General features: G+C 40.8%; 2 protein-coding genes across 5 annotated transcripts in view; both read left to right on the plus strand.

Annotated features, from left to right (window-relative positions):
- The first annotated feature begins 30 nt into the window (after positions 1–30).
- wbp1la (WW domain binding protein 1-like a) lies at positions 31–7,900 on the plus strand. The gene is made up of 4 exons (XM_054796787.1): positions 31–224; positions 596–698; positions 1,912–2,073; positions 3,812–7,900. Exons 1-4 carry the CDS (start codon positions 162–164, stop codon positions 4,186–4,188), a joined length of 705 nt encoding a protein of 234 aa, XP_054652762.1. The 5' UTR covers positions 31–161; the 3' UTR covers positions 4,189–7,900.
- A 553-nt stretch (positions 7,901–8,453) lies between these two features.
- The window catches only part of nt5c2a (5'-nucleotidase, cytosolic IIa), a 30,845-nt gene continuing 13,058 nt past the window's right edge, over positions 8,454–26,240 (plus strand). For 2 of the 4 annotated variants that reach the window (XM_054796783.1, XM_054796784.1), the window contains exons 1-11: positions 10,247–10,362; positions 11,252–11,371; positions 18,077–18,150; positions 18,224–18,341; positions 19,938–20,033; positions 21,241–21,332; positions 21,633–21,690; positions 21,861–21,954; positions 23,091–23,144; positions 24,806–24,889; positions 24,986–25,027. In XM_054796783.1, coding sequence (XP_054652758.1) covers positions 10,298–10,362; positions 11,252–11,371; positions 18,077–18,150; positions 18,224–18,341; positions 19,938–20,033; positions 21,241–21,332; positions 21,633–21,690; positions 21,861–21,954; positions 23,091–23,144; positions 24,806–24,889; positions 24,986–25,027 — 897 coding nt within the window. In that variant the 5' untranslated portion in view covers positions 10,247–10,297. Of the gene's footprint in view, positions 8,519–10,180; positions 10,363–11,251; positions 11,372–18,076; positions 18,151–18,223; positions 18,342–19,937; positions 20,034–21,240; positions 21,333–21,632; positions 21,691–21,860; positions 21,955–23,090; positions 23,145–24,805; positions 24,890–24,985; positions 25,028–26,240 lie in introns of those variants that run through there. The other 2 variants (XM_054796785.1, XM_054796786.1) reach the window with 2 other exon arrangements.

A 26,240-nucleotide genomic window follows, 5' to 3' on the forward strand; every position in this document is an offset into this window, starting at 1 on the left:
GACGTGGTTGTCGAGCCAATGGTAGCTGAGACAACTTCACCGTTGAAGTTTAGCACAACTTGTTTTGTTTAAGCTAGTCGCCCGTAGAGATTTTTATTTTTCACAATGTCACAATTTATGGGTTTTTAATCCACTAGGAGATCTTGTAGCATTTTACAGCAATGGGATTATTTGAGTACACGGTCGGACAAGAAGATTTGGCGACAGAGGCCACAGTGAGACAGGTAAAGTAAACGCTTCTCGCATGCTAACGTTAGCCATAACTTAACCATTCAAGCATGAAACGAGTATCATACGTCTTGTTTATCCGTACTGATTAGTGTTATCGCTGTTTGCTTGATGCTTGCAGCCCCACTTTTAGATTGCATCGATGATTACAAAGATGATACAACACAAAGGAGGACGCACTAAAACTATGTTTTATCACTATATTTCATAATATATAATTATAATATAGTTTTACATAAGTCACAAGTGACAGTAAGCGATTTGGTGAGTTACCTAACACGACAGAAAAGTACGTACATGAATAAAAGTGGGCGAGTTGTTGCAAAGATGTTACTCTTTTTGTGTGATGTTTTGTTTGTGTTTGCAGGACAAATTGCTGTGTGTGGGTTTGAACAACCACAGCTACAGTTGTGAATTCGGTCACTGCTGTGGAAAAACACAGTGCTGCAGCTACTACTATGAACTGTGGTGTAAGTCACTTCTTCGTTTACGTGTGGCCACCAAACCATCTCGTGTTGAAGGCACATTGTTTCTTTCTACTTTATATAACAACAGCCAAAAAAGTTGCAGCTCATGAGTGCATGTCATGGGACACACTTGCAAAGCCTGCTATTAAAACACTCCAAAGGCTGTAGAATTATATTCATTCTGTGGTATGTACAGTAGTATCATGTAGTATCAGGCACATTCATGGTAACATGTGATACTTACAGTATTTTGCCATATTTTGGTCATTTTAAGCATTACTTCCTTCGTGAGCGCATTGATTTCATGCATTTGAGAGGTTAAAATCAGAGGATATTTACATTTTTAAGTTAAAAAATGATTAATCGAATCACAGAATAGTTTTGGAATAATTGTGTTATTGATTAATCATCAATCGATTTAATTGTTGTGGTTGAAAATTTACTGACCTCTCCAAGTCAGTCAACACGCAGGCATTAATGTCTAAACTGCTGGCAACAAAAGTGACTATACGCCAGAGGAAAATGTCCAAATTGTGAATATTTAGTATGGTTACCATTATTTGATATTATATTTTGCCTTAAGTGTGAATATTTTGTGTTCCTGCCATTATTTTCCAGCAGTCTTTTCACAGTCCCATCATACCCCTTGAGCCATGTACCCCCACTCCTGCACACGTAAAAAACATAAGCCACAATAAGCACACAAGAAAACAACAGTTTTTAATGTAGTAGTGCACGTACCATGTGAGAAGACCAGCTTTCATTTGTCACACAATAGCAAGGAAATCTTCAAGATGAAACACTAGCGCTCGGGTCTATTTTCCAAACACAGCCTCTTCTTATAGCCACAAACAAGAACTTTATGTAGAGCAACAATTCATTTTTTTCCACATACTCAAGAGTTCTTTGCCATGAAGTGCCATGTTGAACTTCCAGTGACCGGTATGAGAGGGCACAGTAAATGTATACTGTTATTCTTTCTAGTAAAGTACAAGGGTGAATTATGACAATAAGAATTTGAAGAGTATGAATGATTATTTTATTTGTAGTAAAGTAAAGCTTGTTATTAGTTGAAGTGCACTGGTCTCAACCGGAGGTTCCGTAAAGACAAATCAGATTATCAAGTACTGTTACACACATACTTTTTTCACTGGCTGTAACAATGATCCATGTTTGTGTACTGTGTGTTTAAATATGTTTTGTGCTGGTGTTCCAGGGTTCTGGTTGGTATGGACGCTGATTGGAATCCTGATTTGCTGTTGTTTGTGTCAGCACTGGCGCTCCAAGCAGCGCTTCCAGCAGCAGCGCCGGCAGAACGAGATTAACCTCATTGCCTACAGGGAGGCTCACAACAACTCTCAGCTACCACTCTATCTCAGTAAGCCCAGCAAACAGCAACCACTACACATTCCCCCACACACACTGTAGTGTGTATGGTACACAAAAATCACCCATCTTGATCAATGATCACTCGATGAATTCTTTTGCTCATCATCATCATTTCGTACGTCATTTACACTAGAACGCACAGCACTGCTGAACCAACAAGACAACTAAGCAGTTTGTGCACAAATGGTGTGTAAATGCTGAAATGTTGTACGGATAATCTGGGAATTTTTGGAATTTGGTAATTGTTAGCCGGGATGTTTTGATGCTGTTATGGTTTGCAGTGTTTCCCACAGGATTGCAATCTGTCTGTGGGTTCGGTTGGGCGGGGTGGAAAACGCAGATGATGCACAATAGGTTTTTTCCCCCCCGGAACCGATACGGACAATTTCCTGCTTCTCAAGTCCGATACCGATAACTGATAACTTTTTATATTTATTATGTTTTGCATACCTGGAGGTAGGACCAGCTCAAACAAAGCTGGATTTGACAAACTGTACCTGTAGCTTTTTTGTAATGAAATATCATGATATCACTACTATTTTAAAAAATCATAAAAAAAAGGGGGGGAGTCTCAGAAATAAAAAACCATGACTGCAAGGGGTTTACAAACCGACAAAAGCTGGTTTCCTCAACGATGGTAAAGTACTGGTTATCTAGCGCCATTGTTTCCATGATGAAATCGCAGATCGCTTTATCCCTTGTGTCATTTCAAGGAACCATTTTTTTGCGCTTTTCCAACGCCGAAGCAATAGGGACAAGCCCCGGGCGTCTTTGCAATGCTGCCATTTGAGGAGGTTTGATGTGTTGAAGCTTGATGTTTTTTCCCTCATCGCAGAGAATTTGGCGCATCTAGCACGTGAAATGTCTTCCTCTGAAACAGTTAATGATTTGTTTACAGGTGAGGTTACGACAGGCTGTTAAAACAGCAAAATACTGCATGTATTACATGTTATCATGAATGCTACATGGTCACAGCATAGATATAAAATCATAGAACCTTGTTGGAGGTTTTTGGAGGTGTTTTAATAGCGGGCTTTTTCGGTGGAATAGGAGTGTTTCATTACGTGCATGCTCTGTTTAGCTGTTTTTCTATCTTTAGAATGCTCAGAAAAGAGAAGGACATGTGTTCATGGCTCACAACTGCAACTTCAACTGCAAACCTTTTTAGTCTCCTGCAAGCTTCTCTATCTTTAACGTGGTAGAGGTAACCTAGTGTAGCAAATGTATGTACCATGTGCATGAGGGGTGTCCATGTGGCCCACAGCTTGTTTTCTATTGGCCCTCAGCACATTTGAAAAACGCGATTAAACGATAAAACTAAAAGAAAAAAAAACTGAAAAAGTGGGAGGAAAACAAGTGCAAGGTAACGAGCAAAACTTGAAATGTTTAAACTAATAAAACTAATGATAATAGTATTTGTCACTGATGATACAAAGCTGACATGCAGGCTGCTTTTCTTGAAATACATATAAAGTCTGAGCATATCTAGCCTATTTTAAAAAGAACACCCTGATGCACGTGATACAAATACAGCAAAAGACTGTACAACAAACAAGGGCTTATACTGTATCTCGGAAAGAACACAACCTTCATTCTAACGATCATATGACGCAAAGGCTCACTGACAGGCACTTATTGAGAAGTCTTATTACACATGTCTCATATTTTACATATTATACAGTAGATGGCTTTGTTAATCATTAAAACTTTTCCCTGTAATTTTTCAGGATTTTTACCCTCCTACCTGTTGCCAGCATACGAAGAGGTTGTGGAGCGCCCATCCATGCCCCCTCCTCCTTACACACCTGCCTCGTCAGCACTTCCGCCTACAGACACGCTGGATGAATCTTCTTGTCCCCATTCAGCTATCTCAATCGCGAGTGATGCACTTTGCATAGCCTCAGCAGATGTTCTGCAGCCCCACTCTCAAAGCTTTGACAGCAACAAGGATTCAACGCTGGGCAGGAAGCGCCACTTTACAGGAGACTCTGGGATTGAAGTGTTTGATGGCCAGGAACTCTGGGATCAGCATGGCTTGTTGGCAAGAGAAGCGATTGAAGAAGATGGCATGGTGCACATGGAGGACACGTCTCACCAACATTAATCAATATCAATGAAAACAGAACATTAATAATAATTAATAGTGTCATCAGTGACAACACATCATTAACACACAACTGCGAATACAAGTCCACAGAGTCATTAGACCATCCATCTATCTATCCATCTTCTTCCACTTATCCAGGGTCAGGTGGCAGGGATGGCATCCTAGGCAGAGAGACCAATACTTCCCTCTCCGGCAACTTTGTCAAGCTCCTTCTGGGGTATCCTCCTGGGGCATCCTGAGGTGTTCAGTTGAGAAACAGTGTCTCCAAAGTGTCCTGGGTTTTTCCCGAGGCCTCCCGTCTGTCGGATATGTCCTGAACACCTCCCCAGTGAGGCGTCTTGGAGACATCCTGACCAGATAACTGGCTCTCAACTGCTATACTCCTTCCAGATGTCAGAGCTTCTCACCCTATGTCTAAGGGAGAGCCCAGCCACTCTATGGAGAAAACTCATTTCTTGTCCTTTCGATCACTGTCCAAAGCTCATGACCATTTGGTAAATTGAGAGCTTTGCCTTACTCCTCAGCTACCTGTTCACTACGACGGAGTGATGCGCAGTCCACTTCAGTATAGATCTCATTCACCTCACGGTCCATCCCTCCCTCACTCACGAAGGAGTTACTTGAAGTCCTCCACTTGGGGTAGGATCTCAAAGTCAAGGTCAGCAGCACACTATCCCCACCATACACTGTCTTGACAGTGCACTGCTTCCCTCCGAAGATGGCGGATGATGGTCAAGAATCTCTTGGAAGCCGCCCAGAAGGCGTTCTCCATGGCTTCCCTGAACTCCTTCCATGTCCGAGTTTTTGCCGTACACCGCTTGGCCTGCTGCTTCCAGAGTCCCACGGGCCAAGAAGGCCTGATAGGACGCCTTCTTTAGCGTCCCTCACCACCGACTTCCGTGAACAAGTTGTGGGATTACCGTCACAGCAGGTATTGACCACCTTCCAGCCCCAGATCCAATCGTCCACCTCAACAATGGAGGCACGGAATATGGCCCACTCGGACTCAGTCTCTGCTGCCTCCCATAGAATGTGGTTGAAGCTGTTTCCCTTGGAGGTGGGAGACTGCCGGCAGACTCCACCAGATGTTCCCAGCAGACCCTCACAATGCACTTGGGACTGCCAGGTCTGACTGCCGTCCTCCCCCAACATCAGAACCACCAGGAGGTGATCAGTTGACAGCTACGTCCCTCTCTCACAGATCCAAAGACACAACCATGAAGTCAGTAATTGAACAGAGGCGCTGTCCTGGTGCCAAGTGCACCTGTGGACACCCTTATGCTTGAACATGGTGTTTGTTATGGACAACCTTTGACGAGCACAGAAATCTACTAACAAAGGACCGCTCAGGTTTAGCTGAGGGGGCCATTCCAGCTGTCACTGTCATCGCCAACAGGAACGTTGAAATACCCCAGGAGAACAAGGGAATCCCCAAAGGGAACACTCTCCGGTACTCTCTCTTCAGAATCCAAAAGAGGGGTTAGTCTGAACTGCTGCTTGCCACGTAAGTGCAAACAACAGTCAGGGCCGACTGAAGATGGCAGGAGACTATTCATCCACCGGGTGAAACGGCAACATACAGGAAAGTCTTGCAACTGGGCCTGTCATAACAATTTTTTTCTGGTCGATAATTGTGCTTCAAAATATCGACGGTATGCGATACTTTAATCTTTTTTTAATGCCATTTTTCATAGATCTTGAGAGGTGTAATGCACATTTGAACCACTAGATGTTACTCAAGTATAGTGTACCCATGTGAACTTCAGTCAGGCACTTGCTTGACAGAAGTTCTGAGACCATTTTTAAATTATTTTTATGGCATAATGCCGGTCGATCGTATGAAATTGAGAGCTTTGCCTTACTCCTATAAACTTTAATTACTCAAGAGTATTTAATATTATAATTGGAATGTCAGGAGTCTCCAGTCTGCTAGAGCAGACTTAATGTTTTCTTCCAGGGTGCCAGCAGTGTGGATCTCTGGCACATACCTGGTCTCTAAACAGTTGGACTGCAGTGTCCAGTCAGCAGTGACGTAGTGTATTGTTAAACTAATGTAGGGAGTCATATTTGGGCTGGACGACATATATGTAGTGGCGGTGTGATGTCCTTCAACACGTCTTCTTAACACTCGGTTATATGGTTCAGAAATTGCTGTTTGTGGCATACAGTTTACGTTCTCCCAGGCAATTTGTACTGTCTGGCAAACATTTCTAACATTTTCCGAAATGTTGGCTTTTCCACTGTATTGAATGGTTGCATTTCTTTTGCAATGTAGTGAGCCACACTGTCTGTGAGTGTACACCATATTGCGCTATTTTGGTTGCATTTACTTTGCCGACCAAACGCATTGGCTGTCGGGACGAAGGTTCTGCTGCACCTCCAGCGGTATTTTTTCTTCCCAGTTGGTAAAACTGAAAAGGTGGTGGTGTTTCAGGTGAGCATATAAGTTATTGTAGTCCCCTGCTTTCTCGTGACTCCTTTCGAACAAATGCGACATATCGGTGTTTATGCGCTCACCTTGTTCAGTCTGTTCAAAACTGAAATATTCCCACACTGCTGATGTCGTTTGCCTGAGAAAATACCGCTTCTGTGCCTTGATTCATGTTAGCATATGCTGTCTCAAGGTTAATTTGGTCCTCCAGTGTCGCCGCGTGCATCGGCTCACTAGGAGCCCCGCTTCCACAAAGATGCTGAACGAGAGGTGGATCGAGCACTCATAGTTATCGACCTGTTGTTTTTTTTAATCGTTCGATAAATTGATATATCCATTATTGTGACAGGCCTACTTGCAACCCCTGCTTGGTGCCTTTCAGCTCTGGCAACGCCAGGGTGGAAGAGAGGCCAACCCTCTTGAGAAGAGTGGTTCCACAGCCCTTGCCATGCCTCGTGAGGACGACTATTTTGCTGAAACTTAACCTCACGCACCAGAGTGGTTAAGGGTTAGCTTCTGCAGGATGGACTGCCAAGGTCTGGGTGCAAGCCCAGCGTTTGCCATCAAGCCCCGCCCCCAGGCCTGACTCCACAGGGGCCAAGGTGACTGCCGTCCAGGTGAGGGAAAACTCGATCCAAAGTTGCCACGCGTTGGGGCCTTTTGAACTACACTGTGTCTGGTCCATGCCCTAGGACCTGTTTGTCTTGGCCATAAAAGCCCCCGATAACTTGGCTCCTACGATCATGGGGACATGGAAACTCCCCCATGGTGATAAAGTGGTAGCTCATCCAGGAGGATGTCATCGGTGAAAAATGCGCAGCAGTGATGTCAGGTGTTTGTTGTGTTCTGTTAAAACAAAGGTTCAAAAGGAACTAGTGGAGATAAATGACCACTTTTTACATTTTCATTTTTTTTCTTGTAACACTTTTTCTTTGTCTGTGAGCTAAAGTGTCGGTTTCCATGTTAATGTCTTTAGTGTTTTACTGATAAAGTAGCAGTGCTGGCAAGTACGTCCCGACAGGATACATGTCTGTCAGACAGCTTAGCTCAGGGGTGTCCAAAGTGTGGCTGGGGTGCCGTTTGTGGCCAGCAGCAGTTTTTTTTTTGTTTGTTTTTTTGGCCTGAGGCATACAGTATTGTACTAATGTTAGTTGTGGCCCGTACCACAAAAAAAGCTTGCAAGAGTGGAAATTATGTCACAGCAATATGACTATCAACTATCAACACAACGATGTTTTTTATTTCAACATATGTAACAGCTGAGCATATATTGGATTTATTTTCTTAATAAACCAAAAAGTTAAAAACATGTGGCTCCTGCATTCTTACATTTTTATATTTGATCAGCTTGTACATGATATACACTACACACAATATGATCACATGAGCAACGTTCAAAACTTTCAGCTAAATTGAAGGTGATAAATTGTATTTTATATCTGAAAAATTAACTGCTTGTTCCCTTGCATTCACTGCATTGGAATAAATAGAAACAATATTACTTATTGTGGGATTTGTCGCTTGATGATATATATTGTCAATTACAGTACTGCATCAAACTGTTGGCTTGGGCGATACTGCAAAGTTTGCTATGAAAAGTAAATACACGGACAGTATTGCCATATCATCGATCTTCTCACGCTATCATTAGCCTTGATGTCGATACCATGGCTCTTTGAATCGATCCGCCCAGCCAAACAGTAAATATGATGAAATGTTCAAAAACCTGGATGTTAGACATGTATGACGTCATTCTTTATCGACTGTGTGTTTAACGTCACATGTATAAGTTGTTTAAGGTGATAATGTCACGTGCTTTCCACATGACAGCAACGTAAAGTGCTGACACCGCACAATATCGAAGGAGCATAACGCGCATGCGCCATGCAGTGGACGGTGAGTGGACTTTCATGTTGTTTCGAGCATGATTTATGTGTAAAAAGAATGGACACGACTGTATGAATCGCTAACGCGAAACACAAGCATTTTGTATGTGGCAATGGCGATGGAAAGTAACGCAGTGCCGGTTATGTATCATTGCTTAGTTCCCAAAATAACAAGTTGACCAATGTTGACCAGTCCTGAGCTAACTTTAGCTTAGCCTCCTCTCGTTTCATGTATGAAAATGAAGCTTAGACGTCCTGTAACATAACTACCAACAAGTCCTGCCATCTAGTCACACTTTACAAACTATCACCATTACATTTGTTTTATTTTGAAAATGGAGCAAAAACATCGTATACTTCAGTGGTGTCCAAAGTGTGGCCCAGGGGCCATGTGCGGCCAGCAGCTTTTTTAAAAATTTGTCCCTCAGTATATTATAGAATTAAAAATACAAATAACAGCAGAAATGTAAATAAAAAAGAGAAAAAAGTCATACTGTAATAAGACAAAGCAAATAAACAATAATAACTTAAGTCACTGTAACACAAAGGTAAACATGGTTTTGTGTTTTAATATATAACCTTTTTTTAATATGAAATGAAAAATATCAGAATGCCCACGCATACTTTGACCTTTCCAGCGCACACTTTATGATTTTTAAAAAAATTTAATTGTGACAGGAACAGTGTACAGCAGTGGTTCCCAAACTTTTTACAGTGACGTACCCCTTTAACCATTTGACCTGAAGCCATGTACCCCCTACTCCTGCACACTTAAAAAACACACATCTTTTGATATTAATTAACTTGAAATATTGTACACAAATTAATTGGAATTTTATAGTAATTTCAGTTCAAAATTGTGTATTTTGTGTGTCACATTTTGGATAACGTTTCACATGAGCACTAATAAATAGATATGTAATCATCCAACATATCTTTTTACAAAGATTGGTTAATTAATTTTAAAGAATTCTGGGTGAAAATGTGTATTTTGCATGGTTACATTTTGATAAAGTTTGTCATGAGCACTGATAAATAGATAAGTAATCATCCTACATATCTTTTATTCAAGTCTGATGTTGGTATCAAAGCATCACTTTTTTTGTCCCCTGACGAAGGCTATGGTTTAAATCTGCATAGTAATTTATTACCAAATTAAAAGGGGACAGTTCAACAATCTCGACAAAGCAATATCTGAAGTCACAGTGACAGCAGGGGATTGGAACACCAATATAAATAAAATCTTTTGAGATTAAACACAAAATAATCATCAAACTTACTTATTTGTGCATATGATGCACACAGAGCAAACAACAACGTCATGTTCTGTCTGTCTCTTCCTGCTTTCTGCCCCGTTCTCCATTGTGGCGTGAGGCGTTCAGGCATACTCGTAATTGACAGTGTTCGGCACAAATTGTTTTACATTTTTATTCATGTACCCCCTATCACAATTGGCGTACCCCTGGGGGTGTGCGTACCCCACTTTGTGAACCTAGGGTGTACAATGTTCCCTCGTGCCATCGTGGTTCACCTGTCTCGCCGTTTCCCAGATTTGTTTTAGTTGAATTTTAGTGCTTTTATTTTTAACAGGGTATGAATGTTTTTACAGGCTGATCCTGGCCCTTTAAGGAAAATTGCATTGTGGGAAGTTGAGTGTTGTAGTTCTGTGCTTTAGCACAAGGCTGCAGCATCTCTGTTTTCTCTCTCCTGTCTGCACCAAATTATTTTGCCGACAAACCTTTTTTTCAGGACGAAAACGAGACGCTGACGAGCTAAACATGGCTCTTTGATGACTAAAACGCGACGAGTCGTGTGTGAGTTTTTGTTGACAAGACGAGAGTGGACAACGAAAAGGTTAGCGGGTATCTGCATCCTTTTTTGACCCACTGGCTCGTGTTCCCACAAATCTTATTGATTATGGATTGTGTAAAACTAAGACAGGGACAACATCAAATTAAAAGCGCAAAATGAATACAGACCCACCATCCACCAGTACGAGCCTGGAGTTACTTTTTCAGAGTGTGTGGTAAAAGGCAGTGTGCCTGCATGAATTAACTTGAGGTTGTGCACCAACAAATTTGCACTTTGCCACTCAATAACGTCATCAAACCTTACCTTTATGCATTCCCACATATTGTCAGCAATTGGGACCAAATATGAGGTCAAAGAAAAACTGGAAACATACAGTATAGTAGTCTATCTGTGTAGCGTGGGAGAAAGTGCGTTGGTGCGTTCAACGACCGTCGAACAAAGCAGGACAGATCGCCACTCACAAAGTTGCATCTCCGTGTGTAGCTTGAAACGCCGCAAAACGGAGCAAGAGCGGGTCAGGAGGGGAGCTTAATGTCAGCTAAATGATGTCGTACGACATCTACAAAGTGGCGTTTATGTGATTGACCCAAACTACCTTGTCATTCTACCGGTAACGGGCACCCCTGGTGTAGCTGAATAACTGTTGGTATGTTACGTTAACATAGCGGACACCTATTCAGCCTGTTGTTCTACATGCTATTGTGGAGTTGAATAGCTTGATACTCCGGAGCAATTTATAGTCTGGAAAGGATGATGTACACATGAATTTGACCTGATCTGAGTGGAAATAAAGCAGTAGGTCGCGTACAAATACAGTATTATTGATGAAAAGTCAGATTTAGAATTGTGCACACCTGCATGTGAGTCTGTTATGAAGGATGCAATAGTAATTATTGGAGAAGAACATGGCCGTGTGTCCTTCACCATGCAGGAAGTTTGAGCCTTTGTGGATGATGACTTCTTGGAGTGACCGTCTGCAGAACTATGCCGAGCTCCCAGCCAACATGGATGGTGTTGCTCTCAAGAAGTATCGACGTGAAGCTCATCACAGGTACGTGTCAGTTGTATTCTTGATGTCTGCAGCTCTTTTTCCCTTTTAAACAAACATTTGGGAGATAGAAAAGACAACAAAGGCATGCAAATTGTGTCCATTAACATTTCCAGTAGTGATGTGTGAGTCATGAACAAATGGGCCATAAGACCCGGCTCTTTGAAATCAATGACAGGAGCCGGTTTGTGTCGTCGGGAGCCGATTACCGTAGTTTTTTCCTCGTCTTTTTTTCTGTTAAAGGCGAATGTCGTTGGTCAAGATGTGTGGCGGCGTCACTGTGTCCACACTGAGTGGGGTTAAACACACAGTCGTGCTCTGAGCCGATTCGTTCGCGAGAAATGTGCATGAAGAGATTTGACCTATTTTGTCTATTGAGAGGGGTCTTTGTTTTCATAATATAACATTAGAATATATTTTTGTAGCTATTTGTTGAGGTGTAAATAAATCCTTTTAAATAAACATTTGATATCATGTTTTTTTACACTGGTAATTCATATTACACGACACACATCATTTGGTAAGAAATGAATGGATTTCATTTGAGGAGCCACTTGGGAGCCGAAATTTCCATCACTAATTTCCAGGAGTTAATACCACCAGGAATGAGTTTATAAGGGTGTAATGGTACGGCACCTTCACGGTTCAGTACGTAACGATACGCCGGTTTTAAGGACACGATTCATTTTGGGTGCCGTATGAGAAGGAAAATGCAAAACATGAAACTGCTTAGTAGGGATGTCCCAATCCGATCTTCAGGATCGTGATTGGCTGCCGATCCACTGTTTTTTGAAAACGGGAAAATATCAGCTTTCGCCACGAGATCGGGCCGATCCGGTTGCCGTATAACATTCGTAACTTTGGGCCACACTCCAACACGGTAGGTGCGATAATGCGCCTCTAAGCTGGTTGCCACTCGACTCCCGCCACCCGCAAGAAGAAGAAAACGCAAACCACCATGCAGACGGTGTACCACGGTAAAGTTAGTTTCACATTGTACGTTGGATATTTGACTGGGTAGCTACAGCAGTAGTTCCCTTGGTCAGCCAAGGCCACCCTTGGTTCCTCTCCGGCCACCCCATTGGCCATCTACACATTTCAGGTATCAACTTATTCCCACCCCTTATGTGAGTATTGCCCACCCCAATGAAACATTTCTGGCTCTGCCACTGCTCGCACAGGAAGTGCTGCTCTAACCGCTGGTTGTTTATACTAGGGACCGTCAATAAATTACTATTGCGCTGAAGAGAGTTTGTTTAAAAAAAAAAGTAATATATTTTCAATCACACCAGAAATTGATCTATAACCATGTCAAATGATTAGTCCGACCCTAAAAGTATTTTGCATGCCCATTTTTTTCCAATTTGATCTTTTATTGGGTGGACGTGTATTGGATCCTTCACACAGAGGTTTCTTACAAAAGCCAAACAATATTGTTGGCCATGCTGTGTAATAAAAAAACTAAATGCAACAGTACTTTGGTTGCATTATTTTCATGCTTTGAAGAGCTATTTTCATAACCAATTCAATTCCAAAAAATTCATGATCCGGATCGGATCAGCAAGACAATAAAAAAAATCGGAAGCCAAAAAATGTGGATCGGGACATCCCTACTGCTTAGCCTTTGAGCCTGAAACATCCAAAACTCTACAAAGTAAGTTATCCAGCAAAAATAACCGACTCTCCCCATTAGAACATGGATTTTTATACTTTTTCTTTTAAAAATGGGCATGGCTACACAGGTAGCCACCCAAACTAGGGCGTGTCTCTTTTAAGTCAACCCCAATTTTGCACGAACATCCATGTGATTGGTCTTCTTACAGCTCCTTTAGGTCAATTATTGATTTCCCCGAGTGTGTTGGATCTACAATTCACCCCTCAACCAAGTAACCAACTAACTCTCAATTTGCTCCTTATGATTTGGCCCAAATGGGCCTCATGTAACCTTAGTACATCTCCCTTTGCCCAAAAATCATTCTCATTCTTCTAGGGGTGTAAACGGTTCACATGGATGTATTGAACCGCTTCGGTTCTGCATGTTTGGTTTGGTCGCCTTGCGTACCGTTTCGGTTATATTTTATGCTCTTTTTCTCATGAAATTTAAATGTATTACTAGAGTGATCTAAGCGCTTCACGCGGAACTGAAGTTCTGAGATTCCGCACGGACGCATCTGAGTGTCGGGGAGGAACGCGGGTAGCTCCCAGGCGTGACAAATGGCATCATGGCAAATGCAAGCAAGAAACCTGAGCTGGAAGACCCTCCAATCTCACTATGGTCTTCTGTTTGGGATCACTTTGGCTTCCCTGTTAACATTTCGGATGGACAAGGCAAGTGGATCAATCCAAAGTTGTGTGCCGTCATTGTTCAACGGGTATCGGGTATGCTGCAGGAAATACGTCTAACATGTTGGCACACTTAAACGGCATCATCCGGCAGTGAATGTTACAACTACAAGAAAGAAAAGCAGCTTACTGCAAACACCGATAACTTCAGCATATACACTACTCACAAAAAGTTAGGGATATGCACAACTGTTACGTTAGAGAACAGCAAGTTCATGCCTGGTACAACTAAAAGGTACCTTTGTTGGGACAAATATAACAATGACAACAAAATTAGCTCATAAGAGTTACAGCTAAGCATTTTTCCATGAGTGTATGTGATTAAAGTTCTTGATCCTTGCTGTGAAATGCCATAACGTCCTCACTTTAGCCAGAAAGTTATACCAGCACTTTATGACAAAGCTAAAAGTGATGTCATCAACGAGCTATCACATGTGTCCGCTATTTCACTTACGACAGATGGTTGGACTTCACGTGCAACAGAGAGCTATTTAACTGTTACATTTTGCCACAATGTTTAAACAATAGTTTAAATACAACAGTTTATTTTATTATTATTTTTCTTTTTAAAAAAACTCAGTCTAATTTTTTTGAAATATCACCCAAATGGGTCGCCTTTATCTATTTTCAATAAAAGCATTGTAAGTCATTTTTCTACCTTTTTTACCGAACCAAGCACTTCAAGAAACTGAACCGCACCGAACCGAAATTACATTTTAGTGTACCGTTACACCCCCACATTCTTCATTAGTCCTGTCTAAGTATTATGACTGTGCTACTAATTTGCAAGGGACGAGGGAGCCATCTACTGTACAAACAATGGTACTGACTGATTCACCATCAATCTAGGGCAGAACTACATGATCAATAACCAAGAGGGCCACAGTTTGACAAATTCGAGGGCTCAAAGGTTGGGCACACGCTGTCTCATTATACTCACTTCACCGGTGTAAACACATGTTGATATATGAAGTACATGCACCCTATCCTTTTCCAGGAAACGTTCTGATACTTGTAGAAGTCGAATGAGTCTGGATATGCAGTACAGTATAAGCTTCCATCTTGGCAGTCAGGATAATTCATTTATTCAGAAGAGCATGGAAATATTTTATTTTGACTTGCTGCAATCCAAAAAAAAAAAAAACTCTCTATGGAAGGACAGCAGCGACAAGTACCTTCCAGCTCATGCATGCCATCAGGATGAGGAGAGTACTGCAAGTGCCTCCCATATGACATTTCTATGTATTGTATTGTCTGATGAGCAAAGAATAATGATGTCATACTTACATTAAAGACATTACACAGGCTGTAGAAAGTCATGGTGTATAATAAATGTTACTTCAACATTATTTTACAGTCATCCCTTGTTTATCGTGCTTAATTGGTTCCAGATCCGAAAGTAAAGTGAATTTCCGTGAAGTAGGATTGCTTATTTTTAAATTGAATATTTTCGTAGTTAGAGCATTAAAAAACTGTTTACAGCCTTCTATATATGGGTTTTAACATTGTTAGAGTCCTCTAGACACAAAATAACACCCTTATAGTCACCTTTACACTCGTATTTATCCAATATAGTAGATATAAAAGACAGAAAATAAGCCATTTAACACATAAATAAGACATCATATTTACCATATTTTCTGGGCCATAAGTCGCACCAGCCAAAAATGCACAATGAAGAGGGGAAAAAAAAACATGTATAAGATAGCCCCTCGGTTGTCTTGCAAATTTTCGGTGTTCCAGGAATGATAGGAGTAGCAGATACTGTCTATGATATCGTCATATATCAACTAAAAAGAGAGAAACTATTCTCTTGTTTGGGTGGCTTTATTTCAGAGCGGGCGGCAACATCTTGTCTCTAGCATAGCGACAGCACGACTGACAGCTCCTCCATACAACAGACATAGTCCGCAGATGCCTAACACATTAGTGCCATCTAGGGGCATTGAAGTGTAACAACATACACTATGTAACACTGGCACACAAGCCTAGAGCACCTCTTGTGGCTGTCAGTGTGAAAAAAACATATATAAGTCGCTTTGGAGTACAAGTTACATGACCAGCTCAACCATGAAAAAAGTGTGACTCAAAAAAAAATACGATGCTCACACATGCTAGCATTGGCAAAGTCACTTTATCACAGAGTTCTTCCTGCAGACGCTATTGTCTCATCAGTGTAACATTACTGACACCTAGTGACTAGTGTAGAATACATTGCAACAACATGTATTTGAATGCAACTTCTGAATGTCTTCTATATGTATTCATTTTTATAAAAAAAAAAAAAAAAGACAAATTTAGGCCAAAATTATGTAAAATCTGCTTAAATCTGCATTTTTTTTTTTTTTTTACTAATAAAAGGCTGTAGTCAACCAAGAAACAGCATGAATTATAAAGTAATTATTAAAAAAAAAAAATAACATGACAAAGTGAAGCTGCGAAATTAGTGCAAAGTGATGAGGGACGACTATATTGATGACATGCTGACAAACAGAAACAGGCAGGCGCCATGATCTAACTCAGTCAGACGGTAGGCAGGGCGTGTGCACTAAGCCGAGCAGAGACACTCGCAGCAGCCTCATCTTCAGTTACTTCCCTGTTTTTTCAGGAAATGTTGAAATGCTGCAATTTTTACTTTACAAAATGTTGGAAGCGATTGGAATCATACAGAAAATACATTTATAATAAAGTTCAATGGGCAAATATTAATATTTATTTTATGTTATTATTCATTCTTAGATGGACAGGTTAGCGTACATATCCAATGCATGTGATGAAAAAATTTATATGCAATATTCATCGCATATTTTAACTGAAATATGCATTCAAATTAACTAAAGATCGAAAATATATATAACAGAGTGGAGGGAATGCATCTTCAGGGTTTGATCCGCATACAGTGCTGTGAAAAAGTGTTTGCCCTCTTCCTGATTTCTTACTTTTTTGCATGTTTGTCAAACTTAAATGTTTCAGGTCATCAAACAAATTTAAATATTAGTCAATGACAACACAACTGAACACAAAATGCAGTTTTTAAATGAAACTTTTTATTATTAAGGGAGAAAAAAAATCCAAAGCTACATGGCCCTGTGTGAAAAAGCGATTGCCCCCTAAACCTAATAACTGGTTGGGCCCCCCTTAGCAGCAACAACTGCAATCAAGCGTTTGTGATAACTTGCAATGAGTCTCTTACAGCGCTGTGGAGGAATTTTGGCCCACTCATCTTTGCAGAATTGTTGTCATTCAGCCACATTGGAGGGTTTTCCAGCATGAACACTTTTTTAAGGTCATGCCACAGCATCTCAATAGGATTCAGGTCAGGACTTTGACTAGGCCACTCCAAAGTCGTCATTTTGTTTTTCTTCAGCCATTCAGAGGTGGACTTGCTGGTGTGTTTTGGATCATTGTCCTGCTGCAGAACCCAAGTTGGTTTCAGCTTGAGGTCACCAACAGATGGCCGGACATTCTCCTTCAAGATTTTTTGGTAGACAGCAGAATTCATGGTTCCATTTATCACAGCAAGTCTTCCAGGTCCTGAAGTAGCCCCAGACCATCACACTACCACCACCATATTTTACTGTTGGTATGATGTTCTTTTTCTGAAATGCGGCGTTACTTTTAAGAAATGTAATGGAACACACACCTTCCAAAAAGCTCAACTTTTGTCTCCTCAGACCACAGAGTATTTTCCCAAAGGTCTTGGGGATCATCAAGATGTTTTCTGGCAAAACTGAGACTAGCCTTAATGTTGTTTTTGTTCAGCAGTGGTTTTGGTCTTAGAACTTTGCCATGCAGGCTGTTTTTGCCCAGTGTCTTTCTTATGGTGGAGTCATGAACTCTGACCTTAACTGAGGCAAGATAGGCCTGCAGTTCTTTGGATGTTGTTGTGGGGTCTTTTGTGACCTCTTGGATGAGCTGTCACTGCGCTCTTGGGGTCATTTTGGTTGTCCGGCTACTCCTGGGAAGGTTCACCACTGTTCCATGTTTTCGCCATTTGTGGATAATGGCTCTCACTGTGGTTCGCTGGAGTCCCAAAGCTTCAGAAATGGCTTTATAACCTTTTCCAAACTGATAGATCTCAATCTCAGTTATGTTTTTTTTTAGGGGTTCACTTTTTCGCACAGGGCCATGTATGTTTGGATTTTTTTCTTCTTGAATAGTAAAATGTTTCATTTAAAAACTGCATTTTGTGTTCAGTTTGTTGTCATTGACTAATATTTAAATTAGTTTGATGATCTGAAACATTTAAGTGTGTCAAACATGCAAAAAAATACGAAATCAGGAAGGGGGCAAACACTTTTTCACATCACTGTATATTGTTACTATGCCCTTTGACTTACCTGAAACACTGTTTTGCCATTTCAGAGTCTTTGTCAACCGAAGCTTAGCAATGGAGAAGATCAAGTGCTTTGGTTTTGACATGGATTACACTCTGGCAGGTAAGTTTAGTGGGAGGCTGCATGCACACTTGGTTTATATTGTAAGACTCATCTCCCTGTGTGCTGTTTGAAGTGTATAAATCTCCTGAATATGAATCGCTTGGCTTCGACTTGACGGTGGAGCGCCTCGTTTCCATTGGATATCCACAGGAACTGCTCAACTTTGTCTATGACCCCTCCTTCCCGACTCGGTCAGTCCCCTAAACTGGGAAGCTTTTTTTTTTTTCTAAAGTCTGGGATCAGTTGCAAATGTGCTTGTTTTCCAAAGCAAACACATACGAATACCCAAGCTATTCTGATTGTATCGTCAAATATTTGACAATGTACAGTTCAAAGAATGATCTACATTTTTGCATGGAAGACTGCTCTCGGGTATGGCTGCTAAATCAAGTTAATCGTTATATAATTGAATATAACAAAAGACTTTTGCAATTGTGTGGCACAGCTGGGAACCGTTCAATTAACAAAAGGAGAATGTTATTTTATTGAATGTTATTCTTGATATCCATTTCCATAAAATCTGATGTAGTTATTTAAATTTTTTTCATTGATTTTTTTATTTTTATCATTACACCTGAAAGTTTGGGCGGAAAGTTGGCTTCTTCAGGAAGGCTATTCAGGAAACTTTAAATCTCCTCCCATGCTACAAAGTACACCCTTCAGGGAGCAGCACAAACTGGCTCTAAACAAGGACAAAAATAAAGGAGTAATGCACAACTGTGCAAGAAGCCAAATATCTAAGTGTGTTGTTGAAGGCAGGCATGCCTCACAGGTTGTCAAATGGCAGCTGCACTAAATAGTCCTCATCAAACACGAGCTAACAGTGAAGATGTGGACACACGGAGGCTGCTCTTATAGCATATCTGACATTACTGCACCTTACCCAGCCACGGCGGACGGCTCGTCCCGCTGTACACTCTGGTTCTCTCGGTCACGATAGCCGTAGGTGCCGTAGGAAGCCAGTACGGCCATCTTGCAATCGAAGTGAGTGGGCTTCACGAGCCTCGTACAATGCCCACACACAGTACGTCCCCGGTGAGTGAAATGTACGACAGGCTTACAAAGCACACCAAGCAAGCGCGAGTCGCACGCCGCACTCACGATCTAAAAGCTGCCAACGGAGGGCGAGTGGCAAGCAAGGGGGTGTCACAAATGACTTGCTCCATAAGTACGACACGCTTGCAACCCCTCTGATACCCTAATTCCCCTACGTGCTACGTGCTACGTAACACATTTTCTCAAAATGCCCATGCGTGTGGTAACACGTACGTCAGGATGTAACTCCTGCTTAAGTTTGGGGTCTTTTGTCTGCCATGCCGTTGCCTCATGAGCTGTTGATGGTGTTTGGTGAGTCTTATTCAGTGCAGTTGCAGTTGGTAACTGGATTTCCTGCCAACATGTACGTATTTTTCGTACACGGCATGCCTTTCGATCCTTTAATATGCTTGTAACTTCTCCGATTTCGGATCTACTGACTGTTGTCATGCATGAATTAGTTTCGGCTGCAATAACACCTTTTCCCCTTTTCTTTTTAATTACCATTGTTTTCTCGCAACAGGAAGCTAGCAAGCTAAGGCTTTGTCCACATAAACACAGTGTAGCAGACAACTCGTGAGGCATCCCTGTCTTAAACTGCACACTCTCAGATATTTGTGTTTTGCACAGTTGTTCATGGGTCTGCAACTCCTTGTTGGAGGCAGTTTGTGCTGGTCTCTGCAGGGTGCTGTTAACAGCATGGTGATAGAGTTGAAGTTTACTCACATTGACCTCCATCTGTTGTTCCTCAGAGGCCTGATCTTTGACACAATGCATGGCAACCTGCTCAAAGTGGATACATATGGCAACATCCTGGTTTGTGTGCACGGCTTCAACTTCTTAAGAGGGTGAGAATTTTTTTTTTCCCCAGAGAATGACACAAGATTACTTCACTGCTTCAGTGGTTTTAGATCTTTTTGTCAGGTCTTGCTATACATCATAGTACTGAAACAGCACAGTACAGTATATGTCCACTGGTGTGAAAAGAGTTTGCCCCCTTCTTTTTTTTGCATGTTTGTCCCTCTGAAATGTTTCGCACCATCAAACAAGTTTCAATATTAGTCAGTGATAACACAACTGAAAACAAAATGCAGTTTTTAAATGAAACTTTTTTATGATTAAGGGAGAAATACAATCCAAACCGACATGGCCCTGTGTGAAAAAGTGATTTTCCCCCCCATTAAAACATAACATAGCTGAGATTAATTGAAATCTGTCAGTCTGGAAAACGTTATAAAGCCATTTCTCTGTGGTCGGACGAGATAAGCTAAACGTTTTGGAAGGTGTGTGTCCCATTACATCTGGCGTAAAAGTAACACCACATTTCAGAAAAAGAACATCATACCAACAGTAACATATGGTGGTGGTAGTGGGATGGTCTGGGGCTGTTTTGCTACTTCAGGACCTGGAAGACTTGCTGTGGTAAATGGAACCATGAATTTTGCTGAAGGAGAATGTCCAGCCATCTGTTGGTGACCTCAATCTGAAACCAACTTGGGTTCTGCAGCAGGACAATGATCCAAAACACACCAGCAAGCCCACCTCTGAATGGCTGAAGAAAAACAAAATGAAGACTTTGGAGTGGTCTAGTCAAAGTCCTGACCTGAGATGCTGTGGCATGACCTTAAAAAGGTGTTCATGCTGGAAAACCCTCCAATGTGCCTGAATAACAACAATTCTGCAAAGATGAGTGGGCCAAAATTCCTCCACAGCGCTGTAAGAGACTCATTGCAAGTTATCACAAACGCTTTATTGCAGTTGTTGCTGCTAAGGGTGGCCCAACCAGTTATTAGGTTTAGGGGGCAATCACTTTATCACACAGGACCATGTAGGTTTGGATTTTTTTCTCCCTTAATAATAAAACGTTTGATTTAAAAACTGCATTTTGTTTTCACATGTGTTGTCATTCACTAATATCAAAATTTGTTTGATGATCTGAAACATTTAAGTGAGACAAACATGCAAAAAAAAAAAAGAAATCAGGAAGGGGGCAAACACTTGTTCACACCACTGTATGCATGTAAATAGTTTATTGTATACCTTGTTTGTCTATAGGGCTGATACTAGAGAGATCTACCCCAACAAATTTATTCAGCGTGGCGACACAGACCGCTTCTCCATCCTCAACACTCTCTTCAACCTGCCTGGTAATAACATCAACTTCTTGACATGGATGTCTGTCTTTTGTACTGCAAGCAAAACACAACAAAGTTTCTTTTCTTTGATATTTTCAAGACAAACTGGGGGCATTATGTTGGCATAATGTCCAATTCAGTATTAACAGCAGCGAAAGTTGTGTGGTTAATTCTGATACTCTAAACTCAAATATTTTCACCATTTTATTGACATCTACCAAGGCAGTGATGCTGTTTGGATAGAATATGTTTGAAGTTGTTCATTTTGCGTCCTGTATTTGCAATACTTTATGTTGAAATGTTCCTTTTCAGAAACCTACCTCTTCGCCTGCTTAGTTGACTTCTTCAGTAACTGTTGTCGATACTCAAGGTAATAACGATACTTGGTTGCATGTCGTCCATGATGCTGGCTCCTGCAGGACGCAAAGCTGGTCTTGCTGGGATTCTTTCATGGAAAATAATGTTGAAGTGCAATATTCCTCTCTCATAAGTATTGTACTTGCACTGCATTATCTCATCACGGATGTTGATATTACATAGTTGTGAGATGGGCTTCAAAGATGGGGACCTCTTCATGTCTTATAAAAGCATGTTCCAGGACGTTCGAGACGCTGTGGACTGGGTTCATTTCAAGGTAAATTAGCAATCTAATCTAAAGCACTCAACACTAATAATTATAACAATAATAATCTATTCAAAAGTAGTTAATACAGTCGTCCCTCGTCACTTTGCGCTTCAAATTTTTTGGCTTCACTTTCACGGTTTTTCATAACTATGTAAATAAATCATGCTGTTTTGTGGTTCACTATGGTAGGCGTGTCCTGATGCAACTTTTTCACTTCCGATCCAACACCGATATTGAGCCTTGAATATTGTCCGATACAGATATTGTTCTAATATCAACACGAATCATACATACTTTTATTCTTGTGATAATACTAGTGATATTACTCAAATATTGAACAATAGTCAGCAACACGAGGTATGAGAAAAACTCACCAATTTAATTATTTAAAGGAAAACTCCACAATCCTTACATAAAACATGACCACACATTTCTTTCCCTTTTCTGTGTGTTCTAAAGAGAGAAAAACAGCTAGCATGTGGGAGCTAACAATGCACATAACGAAACATATGTATTTCGAAAAAAAAAAAAACAGTGTTCTATTTACATAACTGACCTGTGTAGAAACCAAGATACAGCACATGGTTTTGTAGCAGCTAACACGAAGAACTACAGTGGTGGGAAAAGTGTGTGCCTCCTTTCAGATTTTTTATTTGCTTTTGCATGTTTGTCACGCTTAAATGTTTCAGATCATCAAACAAATTTAAATATTAGTCAATGACAACACAACTGAATGAAACTTTTTATTATTAAGGGAGAAAAAAAAATCCAAACCAACATGGTCCTGTGTGATAAAGTGATTGCCCCCTAAACCTAATAACTGGTTGGGCCACCCTTAGCAGCAACAACTGCAATCAAGCGTTTGTGATAACTTGCAATGAGTCTCTTACAGCGCTGTGGAGGAATTTTGGCCCACTCATCTTTGCAGAATTGTTGTCATTTCATTTATAATGTTGAAAACCGTAAGCAGGTTTTCTATGCTCCTAACTTCAAATATATGAAATTTCTGAATCAATAATACAACTTTGCAGAAATTCACTTATTACGGTCGGGTGTGGAACCAATTAACCGCGATAAACGAGGGATTACTGTATATTAAAATAAATACAATTATTATTTACTGACTGTCACTATTTTTTTCAAAGGGGTCCCTAAAAGAAAAGACTGTTGAAAACCTGGAAAAGTATGTGGTAAAAGATGTAAGTACAAGTAAATATCCAGGTAAGCTTCATATTTCAGCAAACTCTGTGAATTGATCAAAAGTTCATTCGCCCATAACATGGCCACAGTGTTGTATAGTGATACCGTACTTTACTTGTTTTTTGTACTGACCTTGGGGCTGACCTTTACTTTCACTTTGCTATTTTGTCAAAATAAAATGGCTACTTTTACTGCAATATATTTCCAATGAGCATCGCATGTTGGCATGTTGAGATGGAGGGTTTGCATCTCCATTGGAAGGTCTTTGTGCGGGGTTAGCATTGGTTTGCTTCCCAAAAACATGCATGTAGTAAGAATTGGAATAATACACTTTATTTAAAAAGCACTTTTCAGGATAGTCATAGACGCTGCACAAAGTGCCAAATAAAACCTAATAATAGGAGTCATCACCATGAATATAACATGTATTTTCAAGAGATCTTTATGAAAGTGGCCCCGTCCACATGGGAATGCTTCTGGGTTGTTGTTTTTTTTTGGCGGGTTGAAAAAAAATGTCATCCACACAGTGTTTGATCAGTAAATAGTCCCATCTTCACAGGAACATATCACTGGGTGATAACGATGCAATGCATAAGGCACGCCTACATGTGTAGTAGTATTTTTGAAAGGTATATTTATTAGGGCTGTCAAAATGTCATTTACTTCATCCATCCATCCATCCATTTTCTATGCCGCCTATCCTTGTTAGGTTTGCGGGGGTATGCTGGAGCCTAACCCAGCTTACTTCGGGCGAGAGGCGGGGTACACCCTGGACTGGTCGCCAGCCGATCACAGTCATTTATTTCACTATGTGAAAATTTTTAGTGTCATGAACGCATGCGCATCTTGTCAAGCCACACGTCTCTGTTATGACGGCAGACGGAAGCAAGGTGTGGCATCCCCACACTGTCACACAGTCTGCCACTCTTTCATAACTTTATTCTGACCTGAACACATCAACAGCAGCGCAGTTCCAACACCATATAATCCTCATTCCTCACTCCTCATTGTCACTAGACTACACCGAGGTGTGTTCACCGACACCCCGAAAAACACAATAATGTCTTGTCTTGTCTAACGTGTGGTCTAAATAAGTGGAAAGACAAAGAAAAACAATAACTGCATATTCTTATCACTCCCCGACATAACTCTTACTGCGGAAGCACAATTTGATGCATTTAAGTGTTCTCGGAAAACCCAGAAATGAATCTACACTCAAAACGTGAATTCAACATAAATTACTTGGTGTCATTGAATGCAACTCTTCATGGCTCGTAATAACAGAGTTAAAGTGAGTATCAAATGTGCTATTAAAGAGACTAGTGTTGGGCAAATACATTTTCAGACGTGAATATTTGAGCTTGAGTACAATTTTCAGTTCATTTGGAGCTGTTAATCTGTACAAATATGTATATAATTGTGTCCTTTCATTTATCTTTTTCTTCATAAAATACAGTAAACATGGGCATATTTCACACATATTTGCAAATGGTGATTAATCATGATTAATTCATTTCAAACTGTGTTTAATGTGATTAAAAATTGTCCTCATTTCACAGCCCTAGCCAATATTTATATTTCTATATTACTAGTATACTTTATACAATACTGCATTTTGATGTGTTTACTCATTTGTTGTGTTTTCCCCCCCTCCACTAAGCCAAAGCTTCCTCTCCTACTCAGTCGCATGAGTGAAGTATCCAAAATATTCCTGGCAACCAACAGTGACTACAAGTACACAGAGGTGACATGCTTGGAAGGGAGTAGAATATACAAGTCAAGCGTACTAGTCAAGTCAATGTACCACAATTAGCTCTGCTTTTCTTCTGCTTTCTTTTAGAAAATTATGACCTACTTGTTCAATTTCCCTCATGGTCCAAAGGTACAAACATTTCTCATCCATCAATCATTTGTACCAGGGATGCTCCAATTAGGGTTTTATGCTGCCGATTCCGATACCAATAATCTCTGAGTGATATTGGCCAGATTTATTTATGATGAGTGATATTGGCCAGGGCCGCTGTTAGACAATTCCAAGGCCCCCTGGCATATAAATAATTATTCAAAAATAAACTTTTGGGCGAATTGTCCCTTTTTGTTTTGTTTTTTTGTATTATTTTTGTATTATTTGACACAACCTGAATTTGATTCCATGCATGTTTTGGGTACAGTGTTCCCTCCTTTCTCGCGGAGATAGGTTCCCAAAATAGACTGCAAAAAGTGAAATCTGCAAAGTAGCCAACTTACATTTTTTACAATGATTATATATGTTTTAAGGCTGTAAAACCCCTCATCGTACACTTTTCTCAGACGGGCATTAACATTTTCTCACATTTCTGTCTTGTTTAAGCACTCTCAAAGTTCACATTTCCTTTGAATTTGAATGATCAGCCTGCTTGGTTGGACACAAGAAATGATTAAGTGACTCGTGTGTGTTTCACTCCTCTGACTGTGCCTCTTCGTCCTGGAACCACTCCGCTGAAACGTTTTTGGGTCCTTTTTAAAACACACTGTTGCTGTCGTCCTATTTTCCTCGTCCTCCTCCTCCATGAACCGAAGATTCATTTATTCCGTAATGGCGCCCTACAGCCGCGTAACTTCTGCCTTCTTTCAGCATGTACAAGTATGATCGCGAGCAACAGGAAACACAGCAGTGCTGCGCCACAGAGATTGATTGACAATGGTCTCCAGCCAATCAGAACACAGAACACAAAGGGTGTGTTCTCCCTCAGCCAATCAGGACTGTTGTGGCTCTATATTTAGCGGCTACACATAGTGAGAGGAGGTGGAGGGAGCACAGCTTTACTCCAGCGGCACACATCTTCAACTCTCACATGAGCATACAACACCCTAGTAAATACAATAACAGACACATACAACAGAGCGCCGATAGATCGCTCTACTGCACCACAAGGACGCACAACACAATGCGCGTTTTACATAGGCTGTTAAAAAAAAAAAAAAACATGAAAAATTGCCCTTAAAAAAATCTGCAAAAGGTGAACCGCGTTGTAGCGAGGGAACACTGTAATACGAATACTACGACGGAGTATTAGGGCCACGTTGAAAAAAAATTATCTGAGCTTATTGAGAAT

The sequence above is a fragment of the Dunckerocampus dactyliophorus genome, chromosome 13 (genome assembly GCF_027744805.1).
Source record: "Dunckerocampus dactyliophorus isolate RoL2022-P2 chromosome 13, RoL_Ddac_1.1, whole genome shotgun sequence".
NCBI lineage: Eukaryota > Metazoa > Chordata > Actinopteri > Syngnathiformes > Syngnathidae > Dunckerocampus > Dunckerocampus dactyliophorus.